The sequence below is a fragment of the Drosophila biarmipes genome, chromosome 3R (genome assembly GCF_025231255.1).
Source record: "Drosophila biarmipes strain raj3 chromosome 3R, RU_DBia_V1.1, whole genome shotgun sequence".
Taxonomy (NCBI): domain Eukaryota; kingdom Metazoa; phylum Arthropoda; class Insecta; order Diptera; family Drosophilidae; genus Drosophila; species Drosophila biarmipes.
In genome coordinates this window covers 26348582-26376525 of record NC_066616.1, presented here as the reverse complement: position 1 = coordinate 26376525, position 27944 = coordinate 26348582, and the positions used below count along the sequence as shown (strand labels likewise).

General features: G+C 46.7%; 6 protein-coding genes across 14 annotated transcripts in view; 3 read left to right on the top strand and 3 right to left on the bottom strand.

Moving 5' to 3' along the window:
* Positions 1-34: 34 nt before the first annotated feature.
* LOC108024315 (protein telomere ends associated) lies at positions 35-6885 on the bottom strand. Of its 2 annotated transcripts, XM_044095536.2 has the most exons (17): positions 6761-6885; positions 6289-6696; positions 5920-6231; positions 5371-5856; positions 5182-5307; positions 4993-5121; positions 4808-4936; positions 4626-4754; positions 4528-4569; positions 3925-4467; positions 3417-3866; positions 3166-3363; positions 2498-3050; positions 1907-2432; positions 1766-1849; positions 881-1707; positions 35-201 (listed from the first exon to the last, which is right to left on the bottom strand). In XM_044095536.2, the coding sequence occupies exons 1-17, from the start codon at positions 6799-6801 to the stop codon at positions 184-186; spliced, it is 5001 nt and encodes a 1666-aa protein (XP_043951471.1). In that variant the 5' UTR covers positions 6802-6885; the 3' UTR covers positions 35-183. The 2 variants fall into 2 exon arrangements, with proteins under 2 accessions (XP_043951471.1, XP_016949708.1); XM_017094219.3 differs by lacking the exon at positions 35-201 and having other exon boundaries at positions 256-1707.
* Positions 6886-7140: 255 nt separating this feature from the next.
* Positions 7141-8968, top strand: LOC108024755 (apyrase). Its single transcript, XM_017094864.3, has 2 exons — positions 7141-8352; positions 8407-8968. The coding sequence occupies exons 1-2, from the start codon at positions 7391-7393 to the stop codon at positions 8702-8704; spliced, it is 1260 nt and encodes a 419-aa protein (XP_016950353.1). The 5' UTR covers positions 7141-7390; the 3' UTR covers positions 8705-8968.
* LOC108024754 (exonuclease 3'-5' domain-containing protein 2) lies at positions 8902-11005 on the bottom strand. The gene is made up of 3 exons (XM_017094863.3): positions 10770-11005; positions 9595-10710; positions 8902-9386 (listed from the first exon to the last, which is right to left on the bottom strand). Exons 1-3 carry the CDS (start codon positions 10982-10984, stop codon positions 8978-8980), a joined length of 1740 nt encoding a protein of 579 aa, XP_016950352.1. The 5' UTR covers positions 10985-11005; the 3' UTR covers positions 8902-8977.
* A 248-nt stretch (positions 11006-11253) lies between these two features.
* LOC108024525 (solute carrier family 35 member G1) lies at positions 11254-12954 on the top strand. The gene is made up of 2 exons (XM_017094488.3): positions 11254-11486; positions 11552-12954. The coding sequence occupies exon 2, from the start codon at positions 11603-11605 to the stop codon at positions 12644-12646; it is 1044 nt and encodes a 347-aa protein (XP_016949977.1). The 5' UTR covers positions 11254-11486; positions 11552-11602; the 3' UTR covers positions 12647-12954.
* A 288-nt stretch (positions 12955-13242) lies between these two features.
* On the bottom strand, positions 13243-27233 carry LOC108024523 (uncharacterized). Of its 8 annotated transcripts, none has more exons than XM_017094479.3 (9): positions 27152-27233; positions 23080-24340; positions 16893-17016; positions 16677-16766; positions 15662-16412; positions 14280-14387; positions 13937-14199; positions 13658-13880; positions 13243-13592 (listed from the first exon to the last, which is right to left on the bottom strand). In XM_017094479.3, exons 2-9 carry the CDS (start codon positions 24143-24145, stop codon positions 13392-13394), a joined length of 2826 nt encoding a protein of 941 aa, XP_016949968.1. In that variant the 5' UTR covers positions 24146-24340; positions 27152-27233; the 3' UTR covers positions 13243-13391. The 8 variants fall into 8 exon arrangements, with proteins under 8 accessions (XP_016949968.1, XP_016949971.1, XP_016949972.1 ...); XM_017094482.3 differs by having other exon boundaries at positions 23080-24343; positions 27162-27228; XM_017094483.3 differs by having other exon boundaries at positions 27162-27219.
* LOC108024524 (trichohyalin) overlaps positions 13474-27944 on the top strand; it is a 29295-nt gene continuing 14824 nt past the window's right edge. The window contains exon 1 of the mRNA XM_017094487.3: positions 13474-13619. The gene's annotated coding sequence lies outside the window, so the exon portion shown is untranslated. The remainder of the gene's footprint in view (positions 13620-27944) is intronic.

Below are 27944 nucleotides of genomic sequence, written 5' to 3'. Positions count from 1 at the left end.
ATTACTTTAAAGGTTTGTTTTTAAATGTATATGGTTCTGGAGTATTGGACTAAATTTTATTTTGTTAAAACGAAACATTTCATCACAGGCAATCATATTTTCAAAACTTCTGATTAAACAAAAATATAAAACTTAAAAATTTCTTGAGAGCATTATTAAACCATTAATAATACAAGTAGAGCCCTAAGATCGTGGAAGTCTCTGAAAAGATACAAAAATAATAACATAAATGAATATTTATTTAAGTTAATTAAATAAATAAATAACAAGTTAAAGATAAAGCTTTATTTGATCAGTTTCAATCCATCAGCTGCTTTAATTCCCGGATCCGACTCAGGATGCGCGGGCTTATGAAGTCGGTGACGTTGCAGCTGGTCTCTCGCTCCTCGATCTCCGGCTCTTCATCATTGGCAACTTCGATGCAGGTACCCCATTCCCTGGTTTCATTATCGTACTGAATGCGAAATGGCCCGAAATTCGGGCTCACATTTATAAACACGGTTAGAACTCGTGTGCGGATATCCACGGTTTTATCTTTATGTCTTGGCCAGCTCCATTTGTACAGATACTCTCCCAAGTCCCGCAGCACATACTCCAAATCAGATAGCGATTCAGGAGAGAGGTGGGGGAATAGGCAGCTCAACAGAGGACCACGCACGTTGCACAGCCGTCCGTCGATCTTGACCAATGCTTCCAGATAAGTGGCACCCGGTAGGTGTCCTTCGATGCGATACTTCATGATTTGCTGAACAGTTAGCCGGTTAAAGAAACAGAAGCGATCCAGGTCGCGGAATACAACACTGTGTTGAAGAGGGGAACCGCCAAAGGTCTCCGCCGCACGAACCTCGACCAAAACTGTATCAGTAGTTTCTTCATTTACCTGGCGAGTGTTGACATTCGTGGAGTCCAGCAAGTGCTGCAGCTGGGTGCATTCCAGGATTGTGTTTCCAGCGGCGAAGTCCTGCGAGGGAGTGATGATAGCCTCCTCTGGCTGCGGCGTAGAATTCTTTTGAGGATTAGGCGCCGGCTCTGCTGGCGTTGTAGTTACTTGACAGTCAGGTGCTTTATTCGCGCCCGATTCGATACGAACCATAACACCAATCGGCAGCGGCTGGAACTCATGTCGCAGCTGGGGAACCTTCTCGTTAACCAGTTTAATTCGCTTACTGGCCAATTCTGCGGATGGTGACCGTCTTTTTCCCAGAACTACAGGAATCTGAATCTGCGCGGACTTGGATTGATCGCGCGTTGGAACTGCATTGGCCAGCCTCTCTTTAGAGGATGGGACTTCCAACTTATTTGAGTTCTCATCAGTTTCGCTGTCAGTTTCACTCATAATCAAATTTAGGTTCACTTCTGGCGCCTTTTCCTTTGGTTTTGGGATTGCAAAGCAGGACAAACTCGACCCTTCATTTTGACTGGCATCCAAGTCTATTACTTGCTCCTGGGACGAAATTTCCTCCCATTGGCAATCATCGGATTGAGAAAGTGTGGCACGTTGATTGTTGGGCAGACTTATAGGCTCCTTCTTAACCGTCACCAGAGTTGTCGACGTTGGTATCTCCTCCTTAGGAGGAGTTTCTGATACGGTTTCCTCGGGTGTTAGTGGATCGTCCGCCAGTTGTGTCACTTGGGAAGCTGGGTCCACACCTTCCACGTCTATAAAGTTGGAACTGTTGAGCTGAGTGGGCGGACATGCGGTTTCCTCTAGGGGATTATTTTTCATTAGAGTAAAAGTTATTACAAAATTTAGTCGATTTCTTACCACACACTGTATCAAAGCTTGAGGGTATTGAAACAACTTCGTTTGGGCTATTTACATCTTGGCTTTTCAGACCACAAATTGACCCTAGAATTTAAATCATTACATATCTAACCAGGGAATATTCCTTAAAACAAGCCTCACTTAATGAAATCCCTTCGAGTGAAGGGTCAGCTTCTCCCATTTCCGCATTCAGTACCTCTTCCGCTATTTGAGGTACTCGTGAAATCCATTTATTTTGTGTCCAACAAGCCGCATATAGTTTCTCCCTCTCCTGACACAACTGAACGACGTCATCGATTATCTCGCCGGTGTGATATGTGTACTCCTGTTCAACGATTTTGTCGAAATCCGAGTAGGAACCTAGCTCCCACGGGCTGAGTATTTTGGGCGATATATGGGACAGTTCCAGCTTTTCCAGCTGCACTCCTTTACTGTGGAGAAGCTGCTTTAAAAATCCCAAACGGACGTACAGATTTATTGGCCAGTTGCCAAGAGATACGACATGGCGGAAGCAGAGCTGTAAGTCTTCATCGCAATTGTACAAGGCCTCCGCGTCGTGGATGCTCGTGTATTGGGAGAATTCCTCAAGAGTCAGTTGGTAGAGTATGCGCCAAATGGTTCTCATTAGGCCTTGGCTTGTGCAGATCATATACCTCATATTGTGATCCTATTTTGGGTAGAATGGTTCGATTTATAAGTTTATATTTTTTGTTCTTAAAGATTTCTTTTTACCTTGTCATTTTCAGCGAAAAATATATCCCTCGCTTGCCCGAGTAGGATTTCATTTTCTGTTTTTTGAGGTAAGCTCGGTTCAACTGCAGGATTTCCATCTGCTCTCATCGGTACTTCTCTGGAGTTATTTTCTGATGCGTTCTTTGAACTGTTCAGGTTAGTTTCCTGATTATTGGAGGTTTCATCCTGGATCTCCTTTTTATTTGTCTGAACTTCTTCAACTATTGGTGGCTTTAAACTGCTCTGTAACTCATCTTCTTTAGAGTCAGTGCTTAGCGTGGTGGGTGATTGAGTTTCAACTGCTGTTTCACGATCTCTGCTGACTGTATCGACCTCCATGGGATTTGATTTTGGTACAGAATCATTTTCCTTTGTAACATTTGTTGCAGCTTTCTCAGGATTGGTATCGGATTGTAACATTTCCTTTTGAGCCAAGCGGAAGTCCTCGAATTGAATTTTAAGAGAAGCTTGAATTTCCGGGGAGGTGTTACCATCAAACAAATAGGTAAATAAATTGTGGGCTTCGAATTCAACCGCATCAACCTCTGGTTTGCTAAACGTAAAATAATAAAACAGAAAATTAGACACTAAATATATGTAGGATATCAAATACAAACTATTATTGTTCCCTGGTATGATAATTAGCGCAACGGAATTGGGTTACTCACCTATTTAGTTCTAAAATCCTGGCTGCGTTACATTCATCTGAAATTTGAGCCGGTTTCACGACTGCTTGTTCATTTCTCGATTCGATTTGCTCAACTGAACCCTTAGAGGCTAACAAAGTGGACTTGGATAGATTGCCAAACAGCGATTGGTTAGCTATCGTCATGGTCTCATTCTTTTCGCCTTTTGTTGTTTGCGTGCTGTAATTATTAACAATTTATTATAATAACTGAACAAATATCATGGAATATACCTTTCTTTTCTTTTCGGTATAACATTTCTGGGGATGGCAAAAACCGCTTGGCTGTGTGGCTTCTCTTGACTTTCCTCGCTGGGTTTCTCTGGTGCACAAACATCTTGGCATTCTGGTCCCCTTGAACTTACCTCTTTATTGTTCTGTGGAAAACGTAGTAACTTTTCCAGCATTTGGCTGGGACATGGTTTAAATCGGCAAACAAACTTGTCCCGCATTTCCTGTCCGGAATAGAAGCCCTGGTAATATTCCTGAATAACACTCTCCTTGGATTTTCCTTTGTACTCGGGACACAAGAGCATTGCAGAAGCGATTTCATCCAGATTTCTTACATGGTGTCTAAACACTTTGAAGGACACAGGATTTTTATGAGACTTATCTCCTGGCTTTTGATCGGTAAAATCATCCGTGTGGCTGTCTACTTTCGCTGCGCATTCAGGTATTTGTGGTCTGCAATAAATAAAATGTTAATACAAAATATGGAAAATAAAAAATAGGTTTTTCGTACCTTTCCCCGGAAACATCTTTGGTTTTCTCTGTCACTTTATTGGAACTGCTGCAAGCCGCTTGACTGCTTGACGCCTCTTGTCCTTCCTCGCAGGGTTTCACCGTGGTGCAACGATCCTGGGAATCAGGTTGTTTTTGACATGGCAAACTCTGCTGTAACGATTTCTCGAGAGGAGAAGTCACTTGGATTTCGGTTGCCTTCGAAATATTCTTTTTATCTTCTGCGGCAAAGAGAGACAAGGTTTTTGAGGCTGGTTCATCCAAAGGTTTTGCGCTTTCTAGCAACTTATTCAGCATCTTGGAATCCGTGCACTTAAATTTGTAAGGTATTTTCTTGCGAAATTTCTCGTTATGTACATAGAATCGATTGTACGACTGGCGAAAAAGCTTCTTGCACTGTGGATTCGACGGATCAGCAATTAACTGCTTTAGTCCAGTCTCGTCCTGAGCGTAATGTTTCTTAAGAATAAGAGGGATAATCTCGTCGTAATTAATGTATTGCCGAAATGTGTCATAAGAAACAGGAAACATAAAGCGGCCCCACCTAGGAATATTGGAAAATAGATTATCGAAAATCAAGAACATAAAAGTGATGTTTCCTTACTTTCCAATGCTCACTTCAACATCAGTCTCAAAAGAAGGACTCCTGAAAAAGTAGATTATAAATTTACTTTTTGAAACACCTAGTAAAAGGATTCTTACCCTAAAATTTCATTTACACGATCAGCTTTAGCAGGGGACCTCTCGGGAGTCTTGGAACTGGGAAGTTCGAGTCTGGGCGAACGAATTGCTAACTGAGGAGGTTCGACGACAATATCCACGCTTATGATCCTTGAAAAAATATAGTTTATTTATTTTTAATTGTTTGGAAAAAATTAACTTACTCTACAACTTCTTTCACATTGCTAGCTTTTGCTGGGGACCTCTCAGGAGTGCTTGACCTGGGTAGTTCGAGTGCCTCCGAAGGAATAGATAACTGCGGCTGTTCGACCTCAACATCCATGCTGATGGTCCTTAAAAGGAATATATATATTTCTTACACTTCTTAAAAAGGTATAATTTTACTTACTCTACAACTTGATTAACATTATTAGCGTTAACTGGGGACCTCTCAGGAGTCTTAGACCTGGGAAGTTCGAGTCCTGGCGAAGAAATAGCTATCTGCGTGAGTTCAACGGCAACTTCCATGCTAATGGACCTTGGAAGGAAAATATGAACTATTTATTTACTAATTGTTTAAAAACATAAATTTACTTACTGTACAACTTTACTCTTATTAGCTTTTGCTGGGGACTTCTCAGGATTCGTACTCCTGGGCTGGTCAGGTCCTTTCGAAGGAAGAGCTAACTGCGGCAGTTCGACGTCAACATCCATGGTAATTGAGCTTTAAAAGAAAATATAAATTCTTATTAGTTTTTTGGAAAAAATTTAATTTACTGATACTTACTCTGGAACTTCAGCTGACTCTTTGGCTTTCTGAGAAGTTGTTTTGTTTTCTGATACAGCTTTAGCTTCTTCAGAAAATTTCTCGGGACTCTTGAATTCTTGAGCGGACTCTATGACTTCTTGAGATCTTGTTTGGACTTCTTCCTCAGCTTCAGATTTTTCTGAAGACTTCTCAGGACCTTTGTACTCGGGCAGTTGAAGAGCTGGCGAAGGACTGGCTAGTTGCGGCAGACTTTGCCGGAGTTCCTCGGTAAACTTCTTGCTTAGAATGGCTAGCATGCGAGACTGCATGGTCGAAGTTCCTGGCAGCAGCTCGTACTTATACTTCTCCCGGATCTCTGGAGTTATGTAAAATGCCAGGTAAAAGTCAAAGGCACACTCGTTGAAGTCCTTGCCCTCATAATTTTGGTCCATTTGCTTCATTTGCTCCACAATGTCTGATAAATTCGACACGTTCTCCTTGAACAACACAAATGTGGCGACGGATCTTTGGAATATTTAAAAAGGCCATTAAGTAATTATATGAGGATAACAAAGTTTCTATGCTCACTTGTTTTCAAGCGCCTTTTTGGCATTATACTCCGCCATACTCTTAATGGCAGTTGCGTCATGCGGTCTTCCAGATTCGAGCAACCTGGTCAAAAGGTTCTCTGGCACTTCCTTGAATAGGTTCTTAGACGATCGTTTATCTGGATGCATGTAAAAGCGATGATAGAACTTTCGAAGGATCTGCATTCGATACGCGTCGTCGGCCGCCAGCCTTAAATAATCCTGGCTTTTGACGATCCTTTTGAATACCTCGAACTTGTTGAGGTTCCTTTCGAATGTTTTAAAGGATACCGGAAAAAGGAAGGAGCCAGATCTGGGAACAGAGTCTAAAGTTGGTGATGCGTGATGGTTTAAAGGTAAATCAACTCACTTGTTCACTTTAACAATAACACCGTGGCTGTCTGGTGATGAACCGCTCTCTGATCTAAGTACACCATTGGGTGTGGGATGCAACTGGTTTTCTTCTGCCATTGCATTGGACTCTGGTGCCGGGAGCTGTGACGCTTCTGGGCGGGAAAGTGATGCATCGCTTTCCGAGGCAGTGGCAGTCTCGGGCACTCTTAGCAAGTTCGTGCGCGTCCGCCCGGGACATGGCGCCACCTTAAACGGATACTGCTCCCTAATGCTGGGGTTGCGGTAGAACTCTTCGTAGTACCATCGAGTCCAGTGGTTAAGCGTTTTACTGCCTCCATCGGCAGTCTTCAACTGGAGTGCTATTTCCGGTAAGTTCACAATCAACCTCTGAAACTCCTTGAAGGAAACGGGATGACTGCTATCTCTAAAAGTAGACATTTTTGGCTTTTATGGTGCAGTTCAGTTAGGAGCATTTTCCAAGGACTTACCTCTTTCGTATCGGGGGGTTTTCATTTGTCACAGGCATCATAAGAATGAACAAAAATCATCAAAAACATTGGACGCAACTTAAACCGCGTAAAATTTGCAAAAGTTATGATTGGTGTGACCGTACATTGGATCCATAAAAATACCATTTGATGGACCAATATGCATAATTATCGAATATTCGATAATAATGGTTAACTAAGCGCTTACACTGGCAAGAAAGGGTTGAGTTGTGAATCTTGGTTAAGGGATTTTAAAATCAACAAATTATTTAAAAAAAGAATAATTGAATATACAATACAAGTTAGTGCCTTTAAAAAGGTAATATATCATGACTGTACCCCATACCCAATATGATTTCTAAACTATAACTTTCAAAATGTACCTCATTTCAATTTAATTTCCCTGCAATATGTATTAAATTTGTTTGTTTTGAATGTTTAATCCAACTAAAATGCTTACACCTGTTCTCCGATAACACCGACGTCATCAGCTGTTGCGCCAGCTGTTCATCGGCAACTGCTCTGGTCACACCGCCAGCATCCAAGCAACAATTCCGCAGGGCAGAGCAGCCCCCAAAAAGTGGACACATCACCGAGATCGCGAACGAGATCTTGCTGACGTGCGACCAGATGCAGAGCCCCGCCTTCGCGTACCGGGATCAACTCGCAGATCACTCGCCGCGCGCCATGTACATGCGCGACTGGCGGTCGGCCCTGCGGACGCCCACGTACCGGATTGGGAATCGGACGGTGCGCTTCAACTACCACTTCGCCCTGCTCATCGCCTGCGCCCTCATACTGGTCCTGCTCTTCTACTTTTCGCGCCAGGGCTCGCACTCCTCCTCCGATGGCTACTGGCTGCGCAGGGGCTTCACGGAGGCCCGCAGTCTAGACAATGGCGCGGTGGCCCAGGTCTACAATGCCACATATCCGCTTACGCCGCCCATGGTGCTGCGTGGCGGGGTGATTAACTATCGGATAGCCATGATCGCCGACCTGGACACCAACTCTAAGGTGACCAAGAGCGACGGCAGCATTGCGTGGCGGAGCTACCTGAAGAAGGGCTATCTCACCTACACGGTGGCCAGGGCCGAGATCCAGATCAGCTGGGACGATGGAGCGCCCACGATGCTGGAATCTGCATTTGCGCTGAAGGGCCGGGGCATGGAGCTCTCCGAGCTGGTCACCTTCAACGGGCGCCTCCTCAGCTTCGACGACCGCACGGGACTCGTGTACGAGATAGTCAACGACAAGCCCATACCCTGGGTGATCCTGCTCGACGGCGACGGGCACAGTGCCAAGGGCTTCAAGTCCGAGTGGGCCACAGTGAAGCAGCAAACGCTGTACGTCGGCTCCATGGGCAAGGAGTGGACGACGAGTGCGGGCGACTTTGAGAACCATAACCCCATGTACGTAAAGGCAATCTCGCCTTCCGGTGAGGTGCGGTCCCTCAACTGGGTGGACAACTTCAAGCAGCTGCGCCTGCAGTCGCAGCAGATAGCCTGGCCGGGCTACATGATCCACGAGAGTGGAACCTGGTCGGACGAGAAGCAGCGCTGGTTCTTCCTGCCCAGGCGCTGCTCTAAAGAAAAGTATGGATGCTGAGCAGTCTGTGAAATCCTTATTAACCCATCTATTAACCGCAGATACAACGAAACCAAGGACGAGCACATGGGCTGCAATGTCCTGGTCTCCGCCGACGAAAGCTTCACGAATATCGACACCGTACGCCTTGATCCTGAGAATACAACGCCCACGCACGGCTTCTCCAGCTTTAAGTTCCTGCCCGGCACCGATGACTCCATTATCGTGGCCCTCAAGTCGGAGGAGCTGAACGGCAAGACGGCCACCTTCATCACAGCCTTCGACATTACGGGCAAGACGATGCTGCCCGAGGTGCGGATCGAAACCGATTACAAGTACGAGGGATTCGAGTTCATTTAGCTCGGCATCCTACGCCATAGCACCACAATCCACTCCACTTCGATCCAGGTGCTCCAGTTTTAAGCGTGTACATAATGTATTAATGTCCCATACGGTAAGCTTTATATTTATAGTCAGCTAGGTTAGTCCACAGATGCTCATCTGCCTCGTGACCCGTGACCCGTGACTCCCTATCTCGTCTTGTACCATAGCACAAATCCAATTTAGTTTATATTTATTGAAATTGAAATAAAAAACGTACAAAGCCGGTGGCAAACTCAGAAACCCCCTGGATCACATGACTTTAACCTTGGCATCCAACCCGGCCACCAGAAGATCGGCTTCATCCACGCGACCCTCGCTGGCCCGCACCTCCAGTCGGTCGGCGTTGTGGTTGACGTTCCAGAGTTCGGGCAGGAAGCGGGGTTGCATTGTGTGCAGGAAGTGCTCTCGCCACAGCCTCTCCAGCTCCACGAGGCCGCCGAAATTGTCGCGATACTGCTGAACCACCCGCTCGCCGTGCTGGCAGTAGTCGGCGTTCTCCACTCGGTACTCCACGCTGGCCGCTTGACGCAGCAGATCTTCCGTGACTTCCGTTTGATCGGTGTAGTATTCGAGGAGGGTTCGCTGCATTTCTGCCACCTTGGCAGCGGGAATCTTAGCGCCATGGTGGAGTAGGGCCTTGCCGGCGGATTGAACGCGTCTGAAAAGTACAATTCATTACATATTTTATCACAACTAGTTTAAAAAAATGTTTCGGAAGTAATGTGGAACAAGTATGATAACACACGCCTAGAAAGATAAGACTCCTCGCCATTTTTTAGAGCAATGTACATACACTCCCCTAAAATAAGCGCAAAATCATACTTTTTCAAATGTTCCATGCATTCAAAAATAGTGGAAATACTAACTTAAGCTCCGGATCATCCCGGTACTTGACGGATCCGTCTTCGTGCTTGAAAGGTGCTTCGCACTGGGCGGCGAGTTTGTTGCGCACCCTCAGGTCGGAGATATTGCTCAGCTGGTGGCAGGTGGGACAAAGGAGGAGCACGTCGTGGGAGGTGTGCGACTTCATGACCATGGGAAAATGCTTTCTGTACTCCCTGGGCACCACATTCTTCCGTATGTAGGCATCCCGGTCGCCGCACACCACGCACTGGTTTTCCTTGGGCGTTTGGTAGTAGCGACCCACATCGCCCACAGCTCGTCCCGCTGGCTCAAAATTAAGGCGCACTGTGAAGGGCTCCACGCTGATCTGAGTGCCCAGATTTTGGTTGAGGTACCAGGATGCTTTTCGCCTGTCAATGGTGCACAGGAGTTCGCCATCGGGCGCCTGCAGCAGACAGTTGTCGTAAAAGTCCTTGGACCTGGTGGCCATTTGCCGGTATGGTTGCTTCCTGTTCAGCCCATTCTTTCCCTTGCCTTGTGCCGAACCCTTTGAGCGGGTAACTCCGCTGAGTGAGAAGCCCTTGGTAAAGTCGACGTCCAGGAAGGGTTCGAATTTGGTGCGCAGGTTTTGGTCGTCCTCTGGACACCGTTGCCAGAAGTATCTGGGCTGCAGATCCCGGCACAGCTTCTGGTAAATGGCGACGGCCACCAGGGCGTCGTTGGCAGCATAATCCAGTTGCTTTGGCTCCAGCTGCTTGGCCTCCCAATTGGAGCACGCCAAGCGCCAGTGCTTATCCAGTTTGTAGTTGAGATGTGTCTGCGAGAGTTTGCCCAGTCCCTCGGGCTTGTGGTTCGCCATGAGGCACAGGAAGCGCAGATCCAGAGTGCTAGCCACGCCCACGCCGTAGTCGTGGGAGAGCTTCATGGCATCTTCCTGCGGTGCCACGCCCACTTTGATCACGGCATCGTCCTCGAGTAGCTCCCGCAGGTCCTTGGGTATCTGCTTCATGTGACAGAGCCGGAACAGGGCACACAATCCTCGGTGGGAGCTCAACTGGAGGAGGGCCACCGGTCGCCGGCTGCCGCCCACGGTGATCCATTCACAGTCGAATCCCAAAACTTTAAAAGTCTGGCAGTGGCTGAGGGGAAAGGCGTTAAATAAAACCCTCGTGAGATTTGGATTATGGGCAATACCCACTTCTTCAGTTCATTCAAAACCCATTGCGTGGCAGGATCCTGCACGGAGTTGATCACTTCTATGCGACGCTGGGGCAGCAGGCGGTTGGAGGACCACACGCGGCGCAGGGGCCCTAGTAGCTTCTGTCTGTGCCGCACCAGAACGTAGACCAAGCCCACGCCGGCGGCCACAATCGCCCATTTCCTGGTAGTAGCGACTCCCGATTCCTGGCTCATTGTTTTCCTTTCGGACAAAAACAGCTGATCGAAGGGCATGCCAACTTTGTTTTCTATCTGGATAACATAGCTGGAAAAAATATAACGGAAATTTAAAAATGTAAATAGTTAAAATACATAAAATAAAAAAATCTTTATACTTTCACCTTTTTATTATGCATTTTATATACAATTTAAAAGCTATTTGAGATCTATTATAACTTCAAGCTTTTTTTATTACAGCCAAAATAAGAGCACTGAAAAAAGTGGCAGCACTGGTTGAGCTGTGTGTTAGCAGAGTGGCAGCTCTGGCCCGCAGGCTTTTCCGAAATCGCCGTTTAACCGAAAAGTCTTAAAATGTTTAATTAAACGCGTGTAACACGAACAAACAATGAATAAAACCCTGTAAAACGGGCGGCGGGGAAAAGATGTGCGAGTGAAAATTGCGGAAAAGGCGGCAGTAGAAAGAGACACAGAGCGTAAATAAAGGAAGGTAGTTGAGAAAATCGATTTTTCAGTGCAGGTGAGACACCGTTAGACACACCACACACATATGCACACGCACACTAACGCAAAGTCCCTTTTCAGGATGCTGAGATTGTGAAAGGATTTTGTTATTGTAGCGCAGAGACCCCCGAAATGCCGGAGAACCTGGAGCTGCAGCAGTTCCAGGAGGGCGCCCCGCCCCCAGATCCCGCCCCCCGATGGCTGGAGCGCCTGCAGCGGAAATTGGGCGCCGATTGTCCCTATCTGGGCATCCTGCTGGCCACGCTCTCCTCGCTCTTCTTCTCCCTGTGCTCGGTGATTGTCAAGGGACTGGTGGACGTGAATCCCATGGAGCTGGCCTCGTTCCGCTTCGTGGGCGTCCTGCTGCCGGCACTTCCCATCCTGATTTACACGCGACAGCCGGTGTTTCCGGAGGGCAAGCGGGTGATCCTCCTGCTGCGATGCTTCATGGGCACCACGGGCCTGATGCTCAGCTTCTACGCCTTTCGGCACATGCCACTGGCTGATGCGAGTGTCATCATCTTTTCCACGCCCGTTTTTGTGGCCATCTTCGCAAGGGCCTTCTTGAAGGAACCGTGCACACTTTTCAACGTCCTGACCATCAACCTCACCTTGGTTGGAGTGGTCCTAATCACACGGCCACCTTTTGTGTTTGGCGACTCCGGAGAGAGGGAGGATCTAGCCGGAAAGACGTACGACATCTGGGGACCCGTGGCCGCCATCTCATCTACGCTGTTCGGCGCCAATGTGTACATCCTGCTGCGTGCCCTTAAGAACCTGCACTTCTCCGTGATCATGACGAACTTTGGAACCATCGCTCTGGTCTACACCCTGATCGTTTGTGGATCCATTGGAGCAGTGTGTTGGCCCAGCTGCGGACGGGATCGCTGGCTGGTTGTGGTGCTCGGAGTGTTCAGCTTCCTGGGACAGATCCTGCTCACACTATCCCTGCAGATCGAGCAGGCCGGACCGGTGGCCATTGCACGCTGCGCGGACATCGTTTTCGCCTTCGTCTGGCAGATGCTGTTCTTTGGCGAGACGCCCACCGCCTACTCCCTGGTGGGTGCCGTCATGGTGATGGGATCCGTGGTCCTGACGGCCCTCAAGAAGTGGGCAGGCACCCTGCCACGCGAGTCCTCGCTGAGGAAGCGATTCAGGCTCATCCTGTTGGAATAGAAAGATTTCAATCTAATCAAAGAAGTTCGCGGTTTCTCCCCCGTCTTGCCATCGTTCTCACCCAATCCCTGCCAGCATCAGAGGCAGGCACCAAACCAGTTCACTCATCGTAGACTTAACTTATATCAAGGCTCAGATCGTAGTTTAATCAAAGGAAATCAGAATGGTCGCGTGATAACCACTCCACTCATAAGTAAATACTCGTAGTGCGTGTTTAGTTTAGCCAATTTCGCCGATTTGTTGTTTTGTACATTGTTATACATGCTTAAAATACGATAATAAATACAACTTATGAGTAAAAATAGCAACATGCTTGTAATTTCATTTTGAATTTCGCGGGCAAAGTTATGTTTCCACTGTGACATACTTATGCATTTTACATGGTTTTACACGAGGACTTTTACTTTCAGTTGTTTAAATATAAAATTGATTTTTTGTTATTTGTTTTTGATTCAACTTTTTTAAACATTTAATAAAACTCCATATATTTAAAGAAAACGTGGATATATGTGCCAGTGGAAACATCTTGTAATTAGATGGTACTCAGAAGCATAATCGATATATATCGATTGCAAAATGTTGTTTACTTCCATCTCTAGATTTTCGTTTGTTTATTATTGTTTTGCAAATCAAATTGTATTATTAAATTTATAAAATACGTAATAAATAAATATTCTCGAAGCACATACACTCGAAAAACAGAGCAAGGAACGGAAACAGAACATAAGTCGGGCTAGAAATAGGACTAGAAGCCCAGGTCGGCAATAACCGCGTCCAGTTCGTCCTGCAGATTGGTGGCCCGCGATCGCACCTGCACAATTTGATCCTGCAAATTGTCGACGTTCGCCTGGAGCAGCACGTTGCACTTCTTCATCGCCGCGAACCGGCTCTCGTGCTTCTTCACCCGCGGCTCCACGTTCGCCTTCTTCGCGGAGTTGGGCGAGTCCTGCGGGATACCATTGAGAAAGTCCAGGTGAGTTGATACAAAAATCAAGGATAATCATAACTCACCTCCGGCTCGGACTCGCTGCCCGTCTCCGCCTCGCTTTCCTCCGAATCCGACTCTTCGGACTCGTCGTCGGACTCCTCCTCCTCCTCTGTGGCATGCTCTTCCTCGGCCTCCTCCTCGTCCTCGTCCTTCTCCTCGCCATCCACGTCGTCTTCGTCCAGCTTCATCGAGGCGGCCATCTTCTGCACCTCCTTCTCCAGCTTCTTGAACTTCTTGTTCTCCTCCCTGCAATGAAAACCCCAGTTAAAACCAATTCAGATGGTATTCAAAATTGTACTCACTTCAAGATCACATGGTTCTTCTTCATGGCCTGCTTGAGGGCGTCCTTCTCCTTCTTGGCCGCCTCCTCCTTGACCTTCAGCTTGGTGAGCTTGCTGCGCAGGACCTTCAGCTCCTTGCCAGCGCGCCGCTCCCGGCGTTCCACCTTCTTTTCCTCCGGCTCATCGGGATCGCTTTCGCTGACCTCGGGCTCCAGCTCCGGCGAGCTGTCCCTTCCAAAGTTGGCATCGCTGGGTCGTCGTGATCCGTCCAGGGAACCACCGCCCTGATGCGGAACGGAGAATGAGAAAAAACGATAGAAAGTACGGATTAGTGAAGGCATCCTCTAACCAAACCTGGCTTTACCTGGTGCCGTGCTGCATGGTAGTGGTCGTAGTGGAAGCAATCGTCGTAGTCGTCGTCGTCGTAAGCAAAGCAATTACTAATGTGCGGTCTGTTAGTGCTTGGTGTCGCCTTTGGCAAGAGAGCGTCAATGGGTTAATCGGTTAGTTGCTGCGATGTGCAAGAGCAAAGCGTCCCAGGGCGGCGGATGGAGGATTCAGGGTGGGAGACTGGACGTCTCCCCAACGGGTCATAACTCCGCTTGGGTCTGGGCGGAATCGGGAAGGGGAAGTCTTTCATGCAGCATGTAAGAAAAGGTTTTTGACCTTCTGCACCCGAGATCTTTGGAACATTTAGTATAATTCTTACTACTCTAATCTTTTCTAAATTTTACTAGCACCGTTCATACTCTAAATAATAAAAAGGAATTTCCTACAACTAAATTTGCCACAAAATGTGCGTAAATGATGAAAAACATTTTGAATTTCTCTTAAATACCTCGATTATATTGGCTTCCAGTGCTCACCTTAACTGAAAGGCTCAAAACTAAATACGCAAAGCAGCTGGGACCCCTCAACTTTTTCTGTTTATTTTCTATAAAGTTTATTTTGTTTGCCAGAACTTGTGTTTAAGTGGAAGGAAACCACAGGTGAGGGTTGAAAAAAGTGAAACCCGACTCCTAATTATACAGTTTCTGTAATTGTTGAAATAAGGCTTCCGAAATGTTCTACAATTTGTTTCTGGTCAGTTTCAAATTTCCATTTTTTCTTAAAATTGATTTTATTTTTCTACTTTTCTGTTTTTCTTTCATATACTGGCTATTCTTGTTGGTTCCTGGAGTCTCGTGGGCAGAACTTCAAGTTATAAGCAGGAATTTTTTGCAATTAAAGGAAAGTTTTCGGGAAATAGAAGCGGTGTCCCTGGGCAATCCATTCCCAGACCCATTCCAGATTTGTGTCAAGTGTTGTCAGCTGATCTGTTTCTCTGGCTACAGTGGCTACTAGGGACGACTAACGAGGTTCTAAGGAGGAGTCTACTAATTGCGTTGGCTGCGTTAGCTGCTCCCGTCTACTTGCCGCCCTCTGCGGACGCGGCGAGGCGACGCCGGTGAGACTAAAAACAAGAAAGAAGGGCTAGCTTGGGGTGCTAATGCTTGGTAAACCCTTGGATATACTTATTTTTACTGTGGAAACTGGGAAATTAAGCTGTGTTCTATCTAAAAGTGATTAAAAAACTTTATCCTTGTTATGTACACTTCTATTAAGAAGAACAAATATATATTTGCGGAAAGTATATTTACATTTATATAATATTTCAAAACATTGTAATACCAGTCTCAACTGACAACACTTTGAGCGACATCCCAAAACCATTATACCGAACCCTATCCCTAATCCAAATCCTACCTGTAGAGCCGCTGCCAGCTTGCGCTCAAGCAACTGAATCTGGCGGCGCTGCTCCTCGATCTCTGTCTTGGCCTCCACCAGCTGCTCGCTGGTGCTCTGGTAGTTCTGCTCCACCTCTTTGGACACCTTGCGTGCATCCTCCACTTCGCGCTTCAGCGAGTTGACGTAGGTCTGTTCGGCGGTGGGCGTGGGATCCATGGTGGCCACAATCACATTGGATCCATACTCGAGATTCTTCTCCCTTGACTTCTCGCGCTCCAGTTCGGTCTCCAGGGTGCGGATCTTGGCCAGCAGCTTCTTGTTCTCGCGCTCCTGCGCCTCCCGATTGCGCAGTTCCAGGGCCAACATCTGCTTGGTGCTCTGCAGATCGTCGCGGATCTTGTCAATGTCGTCCAGCTCGTCGGGACTCTCCTCGTCGATGGACATGGCCGAAACGATGCTGGGCCGGGATCCTCCGGCTCCCAAAGCCGTGGCACTGCCCGGACCAAGGGCATGGCTGCTGGGCGCCTCGCTGAGCATGTTGATCTTAGACTGGGACTTCTGCAACTGCTCCTCAATGGTCATCTGGCGGCGGAACTTGCGAAGTCCATCCAGCACTGGCTTGCTGCGATCGTTGGTCTTGGTGGGCTTCAACTTGATGCCGCCCTGGATCTGCAAGAGCAGCTTGTTGTGCGAGTTGCCCTTCTCCGTCTCGTAGATGAACTTGTCGTCCACTTTGGTCATCGACTTGCACGTGAGGATGGGCTGAGATCTACAGAGTTGAGAGGGTGAAGGGTGGGAGATTAGCAATAATTCTTAGATATTTGGCTTAACTGGTTTCAAAACCTCTCTTATATACATTAAAGATTCTCAATCAAGTTTAAATGAAGTGAATTAACAAGAGACTGCTAAAAGTGGCGTGGTCACAGCAGGATTTGCCAGCTGTTGTCTTAAATTGCTTTCGTTTTAATTCCTTTTTTTGTTATTGGTAGTGTTGCAGTCGGTAATTACTGCCCAGCATGCGGACATTACTTACCTATCGTTGCAGGCCACATGGCGCAGCTTCTTGCCGCTCTCCACCTCCTTCATCATCTCGGACCAGTCCGGACGCCTTCGGGGTCGTGTCCTGCGAATCGAGGCGAGTCGGAATTATGGACATCCTTTGCCTCAAAAGGGAAAGCCATCCGTTTGCTGGATATTTCGGCTTGCAGGGGGCGGGAGGTCGACGGGGCCAGGGGTCACTTGCACTCACCTGAGCTTCTCGAGGGTCTCCTTCTGGTTGCTGGAGAGCACTCTCTTCTCACCGGGGGCTAGGGGCGGGGGCGGCGGTGGCGGTGCCTTGGGCACCAGCGAGGGCAACGGCGGCGGGGCGGGAACTGCAACAATAAAGAGCACGGAATGCACCCAAGTGGGTGGCGGTTATTCTCTGCCGGCTGGTGAGGGGGCATTCAGTGCTGCAAGTGCTGCAAGTGGGGCCGAGGTTTCGGTCGTTGGGCATTAGAGCAAATCGCCGGGCGCTGCGTGCACTCGCGGTTATTAAATATAATTTTAATTTAATGAGTTTGCAATTTGTGTCAGTTGTTTGTTGTTCTTTCGGCTCCCGCGGGGCTCCCAGCTCCTCCCCCCTCCCACCCAGAGCACCAGGCCACCCCAGTGTTTAGCCGTGCTCTGCGGGCAAAGTTGCTCCATACATATCAATACAGGGCGAACACAATGGATGGCTGCTACACTCAAAATGTGGATTGTTATTTATGTTTTTTAGAATTCCTTAAGTACTTTCAGTACTTTATGAGCTCGCAATTTAATACATTACATTGCGAAAGTGTTTCCTACACTTCTATGATAAACCTTATTTAAACAATCTTTAAGTTATTTTAAGTCAGTTTCCTATGTTTACTTGTGAGTATAACTATTCCCTCAAAAAGAAGCTCACACTTTAAATTAAAGTGTTTTTAAAGTCTTTAAATTACTTAAGGCCACTTTCCCCAGTCTAGTTGACAACTATAGGATCATAAACATGAACTTATTCCCAAAACGAGGCTTTAAAGTTTATTATAAAGAACTGTCTAGTTTATTTTTTGTACATTTCAGCTTGTTATTTCCCATTTAGAGGCATACAAGGCGAATGTACAGGCTTATAGTGCGTTTATCTAAAGTTTGGCTGGGTGTAGAGGCTCCTGGGGGGCGTTGGGAGCCCAGACACATGGCTGTCTCTGTCGGAAGTTGCAGCAGAGATTGAAAAGTTAGTGCCTGCCTCCGCTGCGACCTCGTCCTGGAACGTGGACCTGGCTTTGATGGTGTTTTATTGCCTTAACACCATTCAATTCGGCTGACTGCGGGGGCCGGCCGGCGGTGGCACAAAACTTTGATTGCATTTTTTACTTTGTACGGGTTTCGCCCGACTGGCCGCCCCACTCACCCTGGCACGGGGTTTTAAGTTAGTTTAAACTCTTCTGCTGGCCGGCACCCTTTCCGGCTCCACTTTATTTCTTACTCTCGCCCGTCTTGGTGCTCTGTTAACGAGGCCAATTAGGATTGGCAGTGTGTTCGGTTCGGTTCGGTTCGTGGCCCCCTGCAGCCAGCTGTTTCTAATAAATTTCCGCTTAAATTGTTCGCCTAACAATCTTCGAGGTCGCCTCGCCTCCTCCTTGGCCTCGCAATTAACAATCGAAAAAGTTGGCCAGTTTCAATTTCTACCAGACTCACTGACACAGGCATACATCAAAATTTCCATTCTTTCCATTACTTTTTATCGAATACTTTGCATTTCTTTTGCTTTATGCTCGGCTTTCTGCTTTCTGTTGTTAAAAAGTGTAAAAGTCAAACAGGGGAAAGGGGGCAAAAAAGATGCAAAAAACAATGAAGGCACCAGCAAGTGATGAAAAGCTGACAAATCTGTTAATTAGCTTTGTTTGGGAGAACCCTCGCTGCTGACAGGATGGGGGTGGGGAATCGGGTGGCTTTCTTATGGAGGCGGGCTGGGTAGCCAAGGCCACCCCGGCCTTATCCTTTGTCTGAGCTCCAGTTCAGACTACCTTCTCCTTTTTCGCTTTTCGGTTTTTCGGTTTCTCGGTTGCGCCTGGCTGGATCTGCACTTAATCTTTAAGTGGTTGGCTGCCTTTTGCGGTGCATTAGTATCCGTGGCACTTCCCCCAAAAGCCCCTCAACCTGGTCCTGGGAAAAGGAGCTGTATAGCCCGGGAGGGGGAGGGAGGTAATGAAACTAATCCGAACTCGTGTTACGTTGCTGAATAAAATCAGAGCAAACGAGCAACTTGATTATTGTCTAGAGGTGCTCCACCTCTGCTACACTACTTCCACCGATCCACCGGCTCTGCTCATGAATTTGGTCCTCCCCCAATAGAATCCCCCCCTGTCTGCATGTTAATGAACTGCTCTCGGAGAACTCTGATTAAAATACGTGGTCAACTTTTGGACAGCCAATTGAGGACGCGTTTAGTGAGTTGTGCGCTTAATTCGGTTTAGTAATTTATGGACAAAAGCGCTCCCTTTAACCACTAAAATCCCCTTCTTTTTGGGGGGCCCCCAACCCCCTGGCAGTTATCCTAAATCAGTGGCAAACAAAAGTGGAAGCGAGCGAGAAACAAAGGAAAGCAAAACAACGTCGGGCGATGAGGAAAGAAGGGTGCCGGGTGGCGGGCAGATAAAAGTCTTCATTCATTCATGTCGACAAAATTATTTCTTATTTAAATAAAAAGCAAGCACTGCCAGGACTGAAGATTCGCTGTGGGTGCGGCATTTTCGGGGAGCTGCGAGATGATGCTACCCACTTAATATACCGCAAAGCCCGCACTTACGACGTCGCAGAATGAATAGCGGGGTATGTAAACATAAATTTTGCGAGCTCACTCTGGTGCTGGTGTGATGGCAGCCGCCTCCCCATAAGGAAAATAGAGGGGGTCTGCCTCCTGGCACATTGTGTTATCATCAGCAGAATATTCTATGCATGCACAAATGTTGCCGTTGTCATTGAATCAACCGGGAGTATGAAGTGAGTGCCGGGTCTTCAAAAACTGGGAAACCCGGCTGGAAACTGGAGTGGGAAATGGGGGAACTTGGTACTGGGTACTGGATAACCGAGAGTCCTGGTCATGGCCTGCTGCCTGCTGCCTGCCGCCCGATGAGTGACTTCCCAGCTTCCAGGGGCTCCGCTCATTCATTGTCTGCCGGGGCATGATGAAGCACCGCTCAGCCAGCCCATCTATTTCAGCGTGGAGAGTGGGGATGGGGAGCGGGTTTCCCCTAGATGCTCCTCCGTATGATTAGCGTTTCTGACTGGGAGCCAGAACTCGGTGCTAAGGGGCTAACAGGGATTACATGGGTCTTCTTGCAACTATTTGGAACCCTATTAGCTCGGGAATTATGCTGTTCTTTCACCCTGACACTGTAAGCGCTTCTCTATGACCTTACTTTCGGAAGGGAATTTTAATTTCCTTTATGGGGGCCACTATTTAAAGTGGATTTTTGTCTCGTGCATATTTTATAAGGTTGGGTTCCAGAATCCGCTTAAGGTTTTGTGGTTCGTTGTATATTGGCCTCAGCTTGAAAACACACTTGCGTACTTTCTTTCGGCATCATTTGCCTAAAAAAAAGTTATAAGCCTTTTTTTAAGATAGTTTTCTTGAAGTTCGCTTTGCTTATTAAATATGTTTGCTGTTCCGCTCGACAGTAGACCTCATTTAATTCCCTTTGTGCCCCAGGTGATGGGCCCTAAGTCCAATTAGAGAATTCAATTTCAATTTGGATTTGTTCTGCCATCGTTTGGGGGACACTAATCCAATTATGCAGTCAACCATTTCATTGTCGCCCAGTATAATTATGGCCAACAGCTATGGGCCAACATTAAGAAGCGTGTACATGTGTATGGGTGAGCTTTGAACCATTTCCTTTTACGTCATTTTGACCACGCTATTTCTAAATTTGAAAGAGCCTAATCATCTTTTATGCTCCGCTGGATGGGACACACACAGAGAACAGAAAAGCGAGAAGAAATTCACCCTCACCTATTGAAAGTCGACATTTCTAATGACGGGCCGACCCACCCAATATGCCACCCATCGCTTGACCCTGGAAAACCAGGCAAAAAAGGAAGGCAACGAATTTCCCAAAACAAAAAATGGGCAAAAAATTGGGGCGCAGCCGTTACATGTCTCGCAGCTACACACGCATACATAGAGATGAGGCTCATTTAAATAAAGGAAAATATTTTTTTCCATCCTGCCGCTTTTTTGTCCTCTGAGGACATTCGAGCCTCTCAAGACGGGGAACCTGCGGCCAGCGCCGTCTTTTATTTCGTTTTGTTTTTTAGTGGCGGATATTTGAATATAAATGGCGCATTTAGTTAGACTCTATCAAGCTCATTCCCATATATCTTTGGCAGCTTTCGACTGGCGCCCCCCCTCTTAAAGATTCACTTCCAATTCGAGTCCGAGTTGGCCTTTTATCATTTGATAGTTGCGAGCTTTTTGGGGCAGGAAAAGTAAGTTAAGAGCCGCCCCATTCCTCATCTGGCTTTAAAACATTCCATTTTATGTTGTAGTTTTGACAGAATGAGCAATAATCATGAATTTTGTCTTGGGCCATAAAAGAAAACTCCACTCCACTGAGGACCCTTTCTCCCAAGAATTCACCCGAACACATTAAATAAATGTTTCGCCCTTCTTTCCTTGGGTCCTTCTGGTGTCCTGCTTCGTTTTTTGTTTTATTTTTTTCGTTTTTTTTTTGTTTGATAGGGTGACAGCTTTAAAAAGGACCAAACGTTGCTCTGTTTTATTTTTAGCGGACATCGTTTTTTGGTCATTTTATTTAGTGACCTCTTTGGCCAGTCTCCGCCCCTTCGATCTCTTTTGTTTGTCGGTCAAGATTAGGAGGCATTTGCGGTCACGTTATTGCCCACTGATTAGGACGGGGACAAAGGCAAGTTAACTGCCTCACACGTAGCCAGTCCAGTGCCCTAGCCCACTCCCATTTGGCCAGGAGGTCCTAACGAGCTTTTCACTTCATTTTAGTTGCCTGCCCTGGCCCCCAGGGGAGAAGTATCTCGAGGCCTGGCCCAGGGACGGCTTTCTGCAATTCAATTTGAGGCCAGGTGACAGCATACTTATGCAACTTGAGGTTTCTTTGTTTTTTGAGACCAGCCTCGCGGCAGGAAAGTCCATTACAAAATTACAAGCTCCTCGAGTTGAGAGTGTTTTTGACTGAGTGTGTGTGGCAATAAATACGGAATTAGAGAGAACATTTGCTCCGGCATATACCTTTGTGTTTGCCCTTTCGAACAGGCAGATGGATCCTCCCCGGAAAACCAGGAAAATGGATGCCCAAATAGAAGCCACGCGCAACTGCAGGCAGGCAGGCAAACTGGCAGGAAAACACTTTGCGCCTCTTTCGGCTCAATGCACAACACTCACTAAAATTTAATAAATAAAAAATGATATTTATATTGCTTTATAGCCTTGTTTTTGCCACTGTTCCAACGCTGTTCTCTTGTCCCTTGTCTGTGTGCGCTTTGTGGTTTTTGTTTGGGGCGAAACATTTTGATGAAATATTTTTTACACACTCATTTCAAGTATATAAATTCCCATTTTTCTATATGAATATGTGCCCACTGCATACAGGCACTTGCATTTCGCATATCTCCCTGCGTTTTTATAAATGAGCAGACAGCGATGGCTGTGAGCGACAGGTAACAGACATTGATGGCAGCGTGAAGGCACATATTTTGCAGTGGAAATTAAAGGAGGCGAGTTAAGCAATCCAGAAATCCTATATGGGACATTGATATCCTGCACACTTCTCTCATAAATAGAAGGAATTTTAGACAGCCTGAAAAGCTATCCTAATTAAGAAATATGACACTTTCATCCAAAAATCGAATGAGTAAGGTAGTAGGAGAATAATAAATCTGAGTAAAATGTATCTGCTACTTTCAAGGTAAATATGTGATATATTACTCATACGCCCCGTAAATCGTTTATCCTCAATGCTTGGCAAACATTGGGAGTGTACAAAAAATGGTTCACCAAAAATAAACTCTTTAAAACCATCCTCACGTACCCATCCCCAATGAGAGGCTTTTTTGCACATATCGCTCATACGCCATGGTGACGCATTATTTGTTTTGTTTGCTGCGCTCCCAGTGGCCTTGCCTTTTGGCCAGGGCCAATGAAAATCGCACAGGCAGAAAATGCGAAAAAGTATAGAATATAAAAGTATAAGTCCCCGCAGCCTTACCCGAACGTAAATCAAACATTTCTGGTTAGACATTAGACATTAAAGAAGCAGGGGCGTAAATTTACAGCGCTTGTTGAGTCGATCCATTCGCAGAGGTTAATCGGGTTAATCCAGTCGGGCATCGGGTTAGGTTCCATCACTGGAGCTGGCTCCGGATCGGATCGGATCAGATCGCATCGGACAACTTACCGCACTTGATGCTCGGCTCACGCTTTATGGACGCCTTGCGCAGGGTCTTGGTCGTGAACTCGGGCTTGGGCTCCTCTTTCGGCTCCTTGAGGAGCTCATCGATCTTGGGTACCTTCTTGAGCACGGGCCGGATTTTGGACAGGTCATCGGTGCTCTTGCTGGGCAGGGGCTTCTCCTCGCGCTTCACGTGCCGCAGCTTGGGCTTGTCCAATTTGAAGCGGCGCCGCCTGTCGCGCTCCTCCTCCGTTTCACCCTCCTCGGCCTCGTCGTCGTCCTCGGTGGCCATCTTTTTCAAGGACTTGTCCCGCTTGACCACCACGCTGCGTAACTTGGGTTTCTCCATGGTAAAACGTTGGCTCAACTCACTTTCCGGTTCCGGCTTCTTGTTGACGGTGGTGGGGCGCAGTTGGGCCGCCTTCTTCACGTGCTCGGGCACCTTCTCGTCCACGGTGGTGTCCTCTTCCTCCTCGCTCTCCTCCTCCTCGGACTCGCTCTCCTCCTCGCTTTCCTCCTCCTCCTCGGACTCGGTTTCCTCTTCGGTCTCTTCTTCCTCCTCCTCGCTCTCTTCCTCCTCGGATGAGGATTCAGGTGGTGGTGTCGGCTCCTTCTTCTTCTTCAGCGCCGAGGTGGTGGCCACAGGCTTTTTGAGCCCCACGGTGGGCGCCACTTTTTTGACTGGCTCTGGCACTTTCTTGCTGCTCACGGGTTCCGGTGTCTTCTTGGCCGCCGTCGTGGACAGGGAAGATTTCTTCACAGGCTCCGTCACCTTTTTGGCTGGCTCTGCCACCTTTTTGGCCGGCTCAGGGGTTTTCTTTGCGGCTGCAGTGGTGGCTGCAGCTGCCTTCGGCTTGGTCGCCGTGGATTTTTCCCCGTTTTCCTTGGTCGCCGGTGTGGTGGCCGTTGTCGTGGCTGTTTTCTTGGCCCATGGCGTGGCGCTGGGCTTTGTGGTGCTGCTGGTGGCAGTGGTGCCGCCGTCGTCCTTCACCCATGGCGGGCGGAATGTGGTGCGTCCGCCGGGCGCACTGCTTGCACTGCTTGTTCCCGCACGGGGCGTCACGAACGGCATTTCGTCGTCGCTGTTGGCACTGCTTGCGGTCCTCTCGACTTTCCTCGACTATTTCCTCTGGTGGTTTATTTTTTTCCCGGCGTTATTGCTGTTAAATTCTCCAGGGGCCGATGTCGTCGCCCGTCTATTCGCACACTCTTTTTAAATAATTTGCCGTGAATTCTTTGCTTGTTTTTCCCGTTTCTCTTGGCGTTGCTGCTGATGAAAACACAGAACTTTGCACATTAGCACCGCCGAGGGAAGTTGTCCGAAAAAGTTCTTTCATTCAGATTTCCCGTGTTTTTTTCCCGTTTATTTTTCTATTTGTTTTTTTTTTGAAGCTGCCTCGCCTTGATAATTTTTTTTATACGCGTATTTTTTCTAATAGATTTTTATGTATTTTTTTCTGCGCGAATTTGTTGCTGGGAATTTTATTCTTGGTCCGCTGCCGACGATGAGCAACAGCTGTTTGAGATATTTTCAATCCGATTCAATTCATTTCAATTCGTGTATATTTGGGTATGTTTCATTTTCAATGTTATTTTTAACTGAATGCGCTCATTAGCTTTGCTGGCTGCTGTTGTTGTTGTTTATGCCTGTGTCGCCGTTTCTACTGAGCGACAGAATGTAGGCCTTTGTGTCATAGTCATGGACAGGGACATCCATGGATACCAAATGGGATAGGTATAGGAATATATAGGCACGGAGGCCGGGACAAATGCATCAACAAATCCCAACTGAGTGGAATGCTTTTGCAGGCGTTCGCAAAAACAGCCACAGTTGCAATCAACTGTGTAGGATGTCTAACTGTAGGATTAGATTACCCCTTATTACATGGCCACATTCGAGATTAATCGATGGTCTATATCTAAAGCAGCCTATATCTCTCAAATGATTTTTTTTCTCTGAGATGTTTACGTTTTAGAGAAACTTTAATGACTAAATATTTACATTACTGAAAATAAATATCCTACGGAATACCGAACACTTTTCAGAAAACATATTGTACCATTTGCTAGCCTATTCGCAAATATTGAGCAATTATTTCTAATGAAAACATAATTGGGCCATAAATATAATTAAATATCATTTCTGGCTATTTTTAGAGAAACCCAAATGAGCTTGGTGAATAATTTGAATTCGCTGATGCTAACAATTAACTTGAGCAGACAACAAATTTTGAATCATTTAGTCGTAGCCTGCAGCACTAGCACTTTAATTTTTTATGCAAATAGAGTAAAGGAAAATGTAATTATTTGCTCTTGCTCTTTTTCCGCTACGTATTTATAAAGACCTCATTTCTGGGAAAATGTAAACAACAATTTGCAACTTTTCCCTGCCTAATTGGGGAAAAGGAAGGCGAGAGAAATGCCTTTTGCAGACCGCTGCAACTCCCGGCGACCGCCACTACTATCTTGACCGCGGCTGTGCCTCGTGAATGTCCAGCTAAACGCCTGCGTATGTGTGTGTCCGTCCGTACATATGCACTCCAATAAACAGCGCAAGCAACAACAATGCCCCAGTGTACGGGAATAGAGCAACAAAAACAATAACAGAAACGATTTGCTCTGCCACTGGCTGCGATATGTAAAAGGCGAAAATATTTAATTTTAGGTTCTTTGTGCCGCCGAGAGTGGAAAAAAAGTGGAAAAAAGTGAGGAAAAAAGTGAGGGGAAAAGTGAAAGAGACGGGCGGCGAGAGAACTGCCCAAGTGGGAGAGACAAAACGGAACCGAATCGAAAGAATAAAAGGAAACATATCTCTGGCGCTTTCGTCTTTCGCCTTTCTATTTTTTTTTTTTGCTTCCATCCATCCATTTTGTTTTGCTTTTATTGTTGCTTTTGTTTTTATTCAACTGGCTCGTTTCACAAAGTAGACAGCAAAACGTACACAACACCAATGTTGTGGAGCAAAAAAGGCCAAAAACATTGGGGCGGGGGGTGGCAGAGTGTGTAGGATCTCTCGAGGAGGCGGAATGAAATCCAAATTCGTTTCATTCCATTGCCATTCCATGGCCGGTCCCAAAAACCATCCTCCACCCCACCGGCCAAACCTCCCCGTATTCATTTCAATTCCTCTCGTTCGGGGCGATTGCAAATTTTTTGGCCGGAGCGACGAACACTTTCTCGGTCTTTCCTGCATGGAGGCGTTAATTAAACATGACATGCAAATAAAAATTATACTTAGAAGTACAGTCAGACTTCTGCAGCAGAAACTGTCATGGGACTAACGGAATGTTTTGTCAAATATTGCTTTAAATGCAATTTAGGCTGCTTCCACTTGCGTTGTCAAAACTCAACTAATGTTGAACTCCTTGATTTTGCTTTAAATGCATTTCAAGCTGTTTTCATTGATATTTATCGAATATTAACTATCCAGTAATATGTTAAACCCTAAAATATCCCAGAAAATGTTTCATCTCCGCGCAATAAAAAGTGGCATAGGAATGTATTACTGTGTTTTTAAATCTGCAAAGGACATCTAAAGAGAGTAAAGCAGAGGCACGAAAAAATGAAATTTCAATTAAAATTGTTAACGAGACTGGCTAATTTGACTCGAAAGTTGCGAAGAATCGTGCTCGGAATGGCAACTAACTAAGCTAATGCCCGGCCATATTTCATCCTAAGATTGCCTGTCAACAAAAGTGTTTAAAAATATCGCCGGGGATATTTTGGGAACAGCATAGACCATTCATAACGCCCCTCCAGAGAGATTTATTAGATCGATTGGCCAGTGACAAGAGCCTGAGCACAGCGCTTTCGCAAGTTCTGCGCATTTCGCCGCCCAAATGTACACGAATATGTGGCGGTGCTATATTTTTGGATATTTCACGGATTTTTCAGAATTTTATTATGTGTATTAATTGGTTCGTTCGGTCGCTGCAGTCTGCGTTGCACGTTCTCGTAGTTGTACAATATATTGGATATATATGTATTTTTTTTTATATATATTTGAACTATATAGGTGTGGTGGTTGGGTCAGACACCCGAACACCCGCACACCACCACAACCGCAAACACCACACACAGAAACACACGGGCACGGAGAGTGAATTTTCAGCAGCGGAGGCAGCAGCGCCTATGACGGCGTTTCAAAAACTAAATTCATACATTTTCCAACGGCACGGCGATGCCTGAAATTTTTTTAAAATTTCCCCACTCGCTCTCGGCACATATATGCCGCTCTTGGGCATCCTCTCATTATCTCGGAGAGAACGAAATCAAGTGAAATGAAAATTTTGTTGACCGACAGAGGAATATTTTTAGCATCTTTTTCCGATTTTGCGGCAGGGGTGAGGGGGCTGGGTGATATAGCGGATACGATTGACCTTACGACAGGTGCAGTTCAATGGAATTATTAATAACCCGCTTCAAGGATACAGTTCCCCGTTGGCTTCCCCGTTGGGCCCCCTAGTTATCCGCTCATTAGGCGCCTCTTATCAGACTCCCCGCATTCAATGGGGCACAATTACGCAAGTTTCCCCAGCGGCGTGGGCGTCGCAGCTAATTTCAGGGGGAGTGGGTGGTTGGGACGTCTTACCCTGTGATAAAAACCACTCGTCTAGAAAGTCCAAACCCATTAGTGCTTCTGTTCGACGGTCTGTCCGGTCCCAATGCGTTACTTCTCTCCGAATCGCTTTCAATATTTACATTGTCTACTAAGTGGCTGCTCCCGCGTTTCACTCAATTGTGGTTGACATCTCGGGGGAGCGGTGCAATCGATCGATCGATCGATGGGGCAGTGCGTGGCTGCATGACTGGTCCCAATGATCGCATATCGATTGGTCTAGGGCTGATGAGGATGTCATGTCAATCAACAG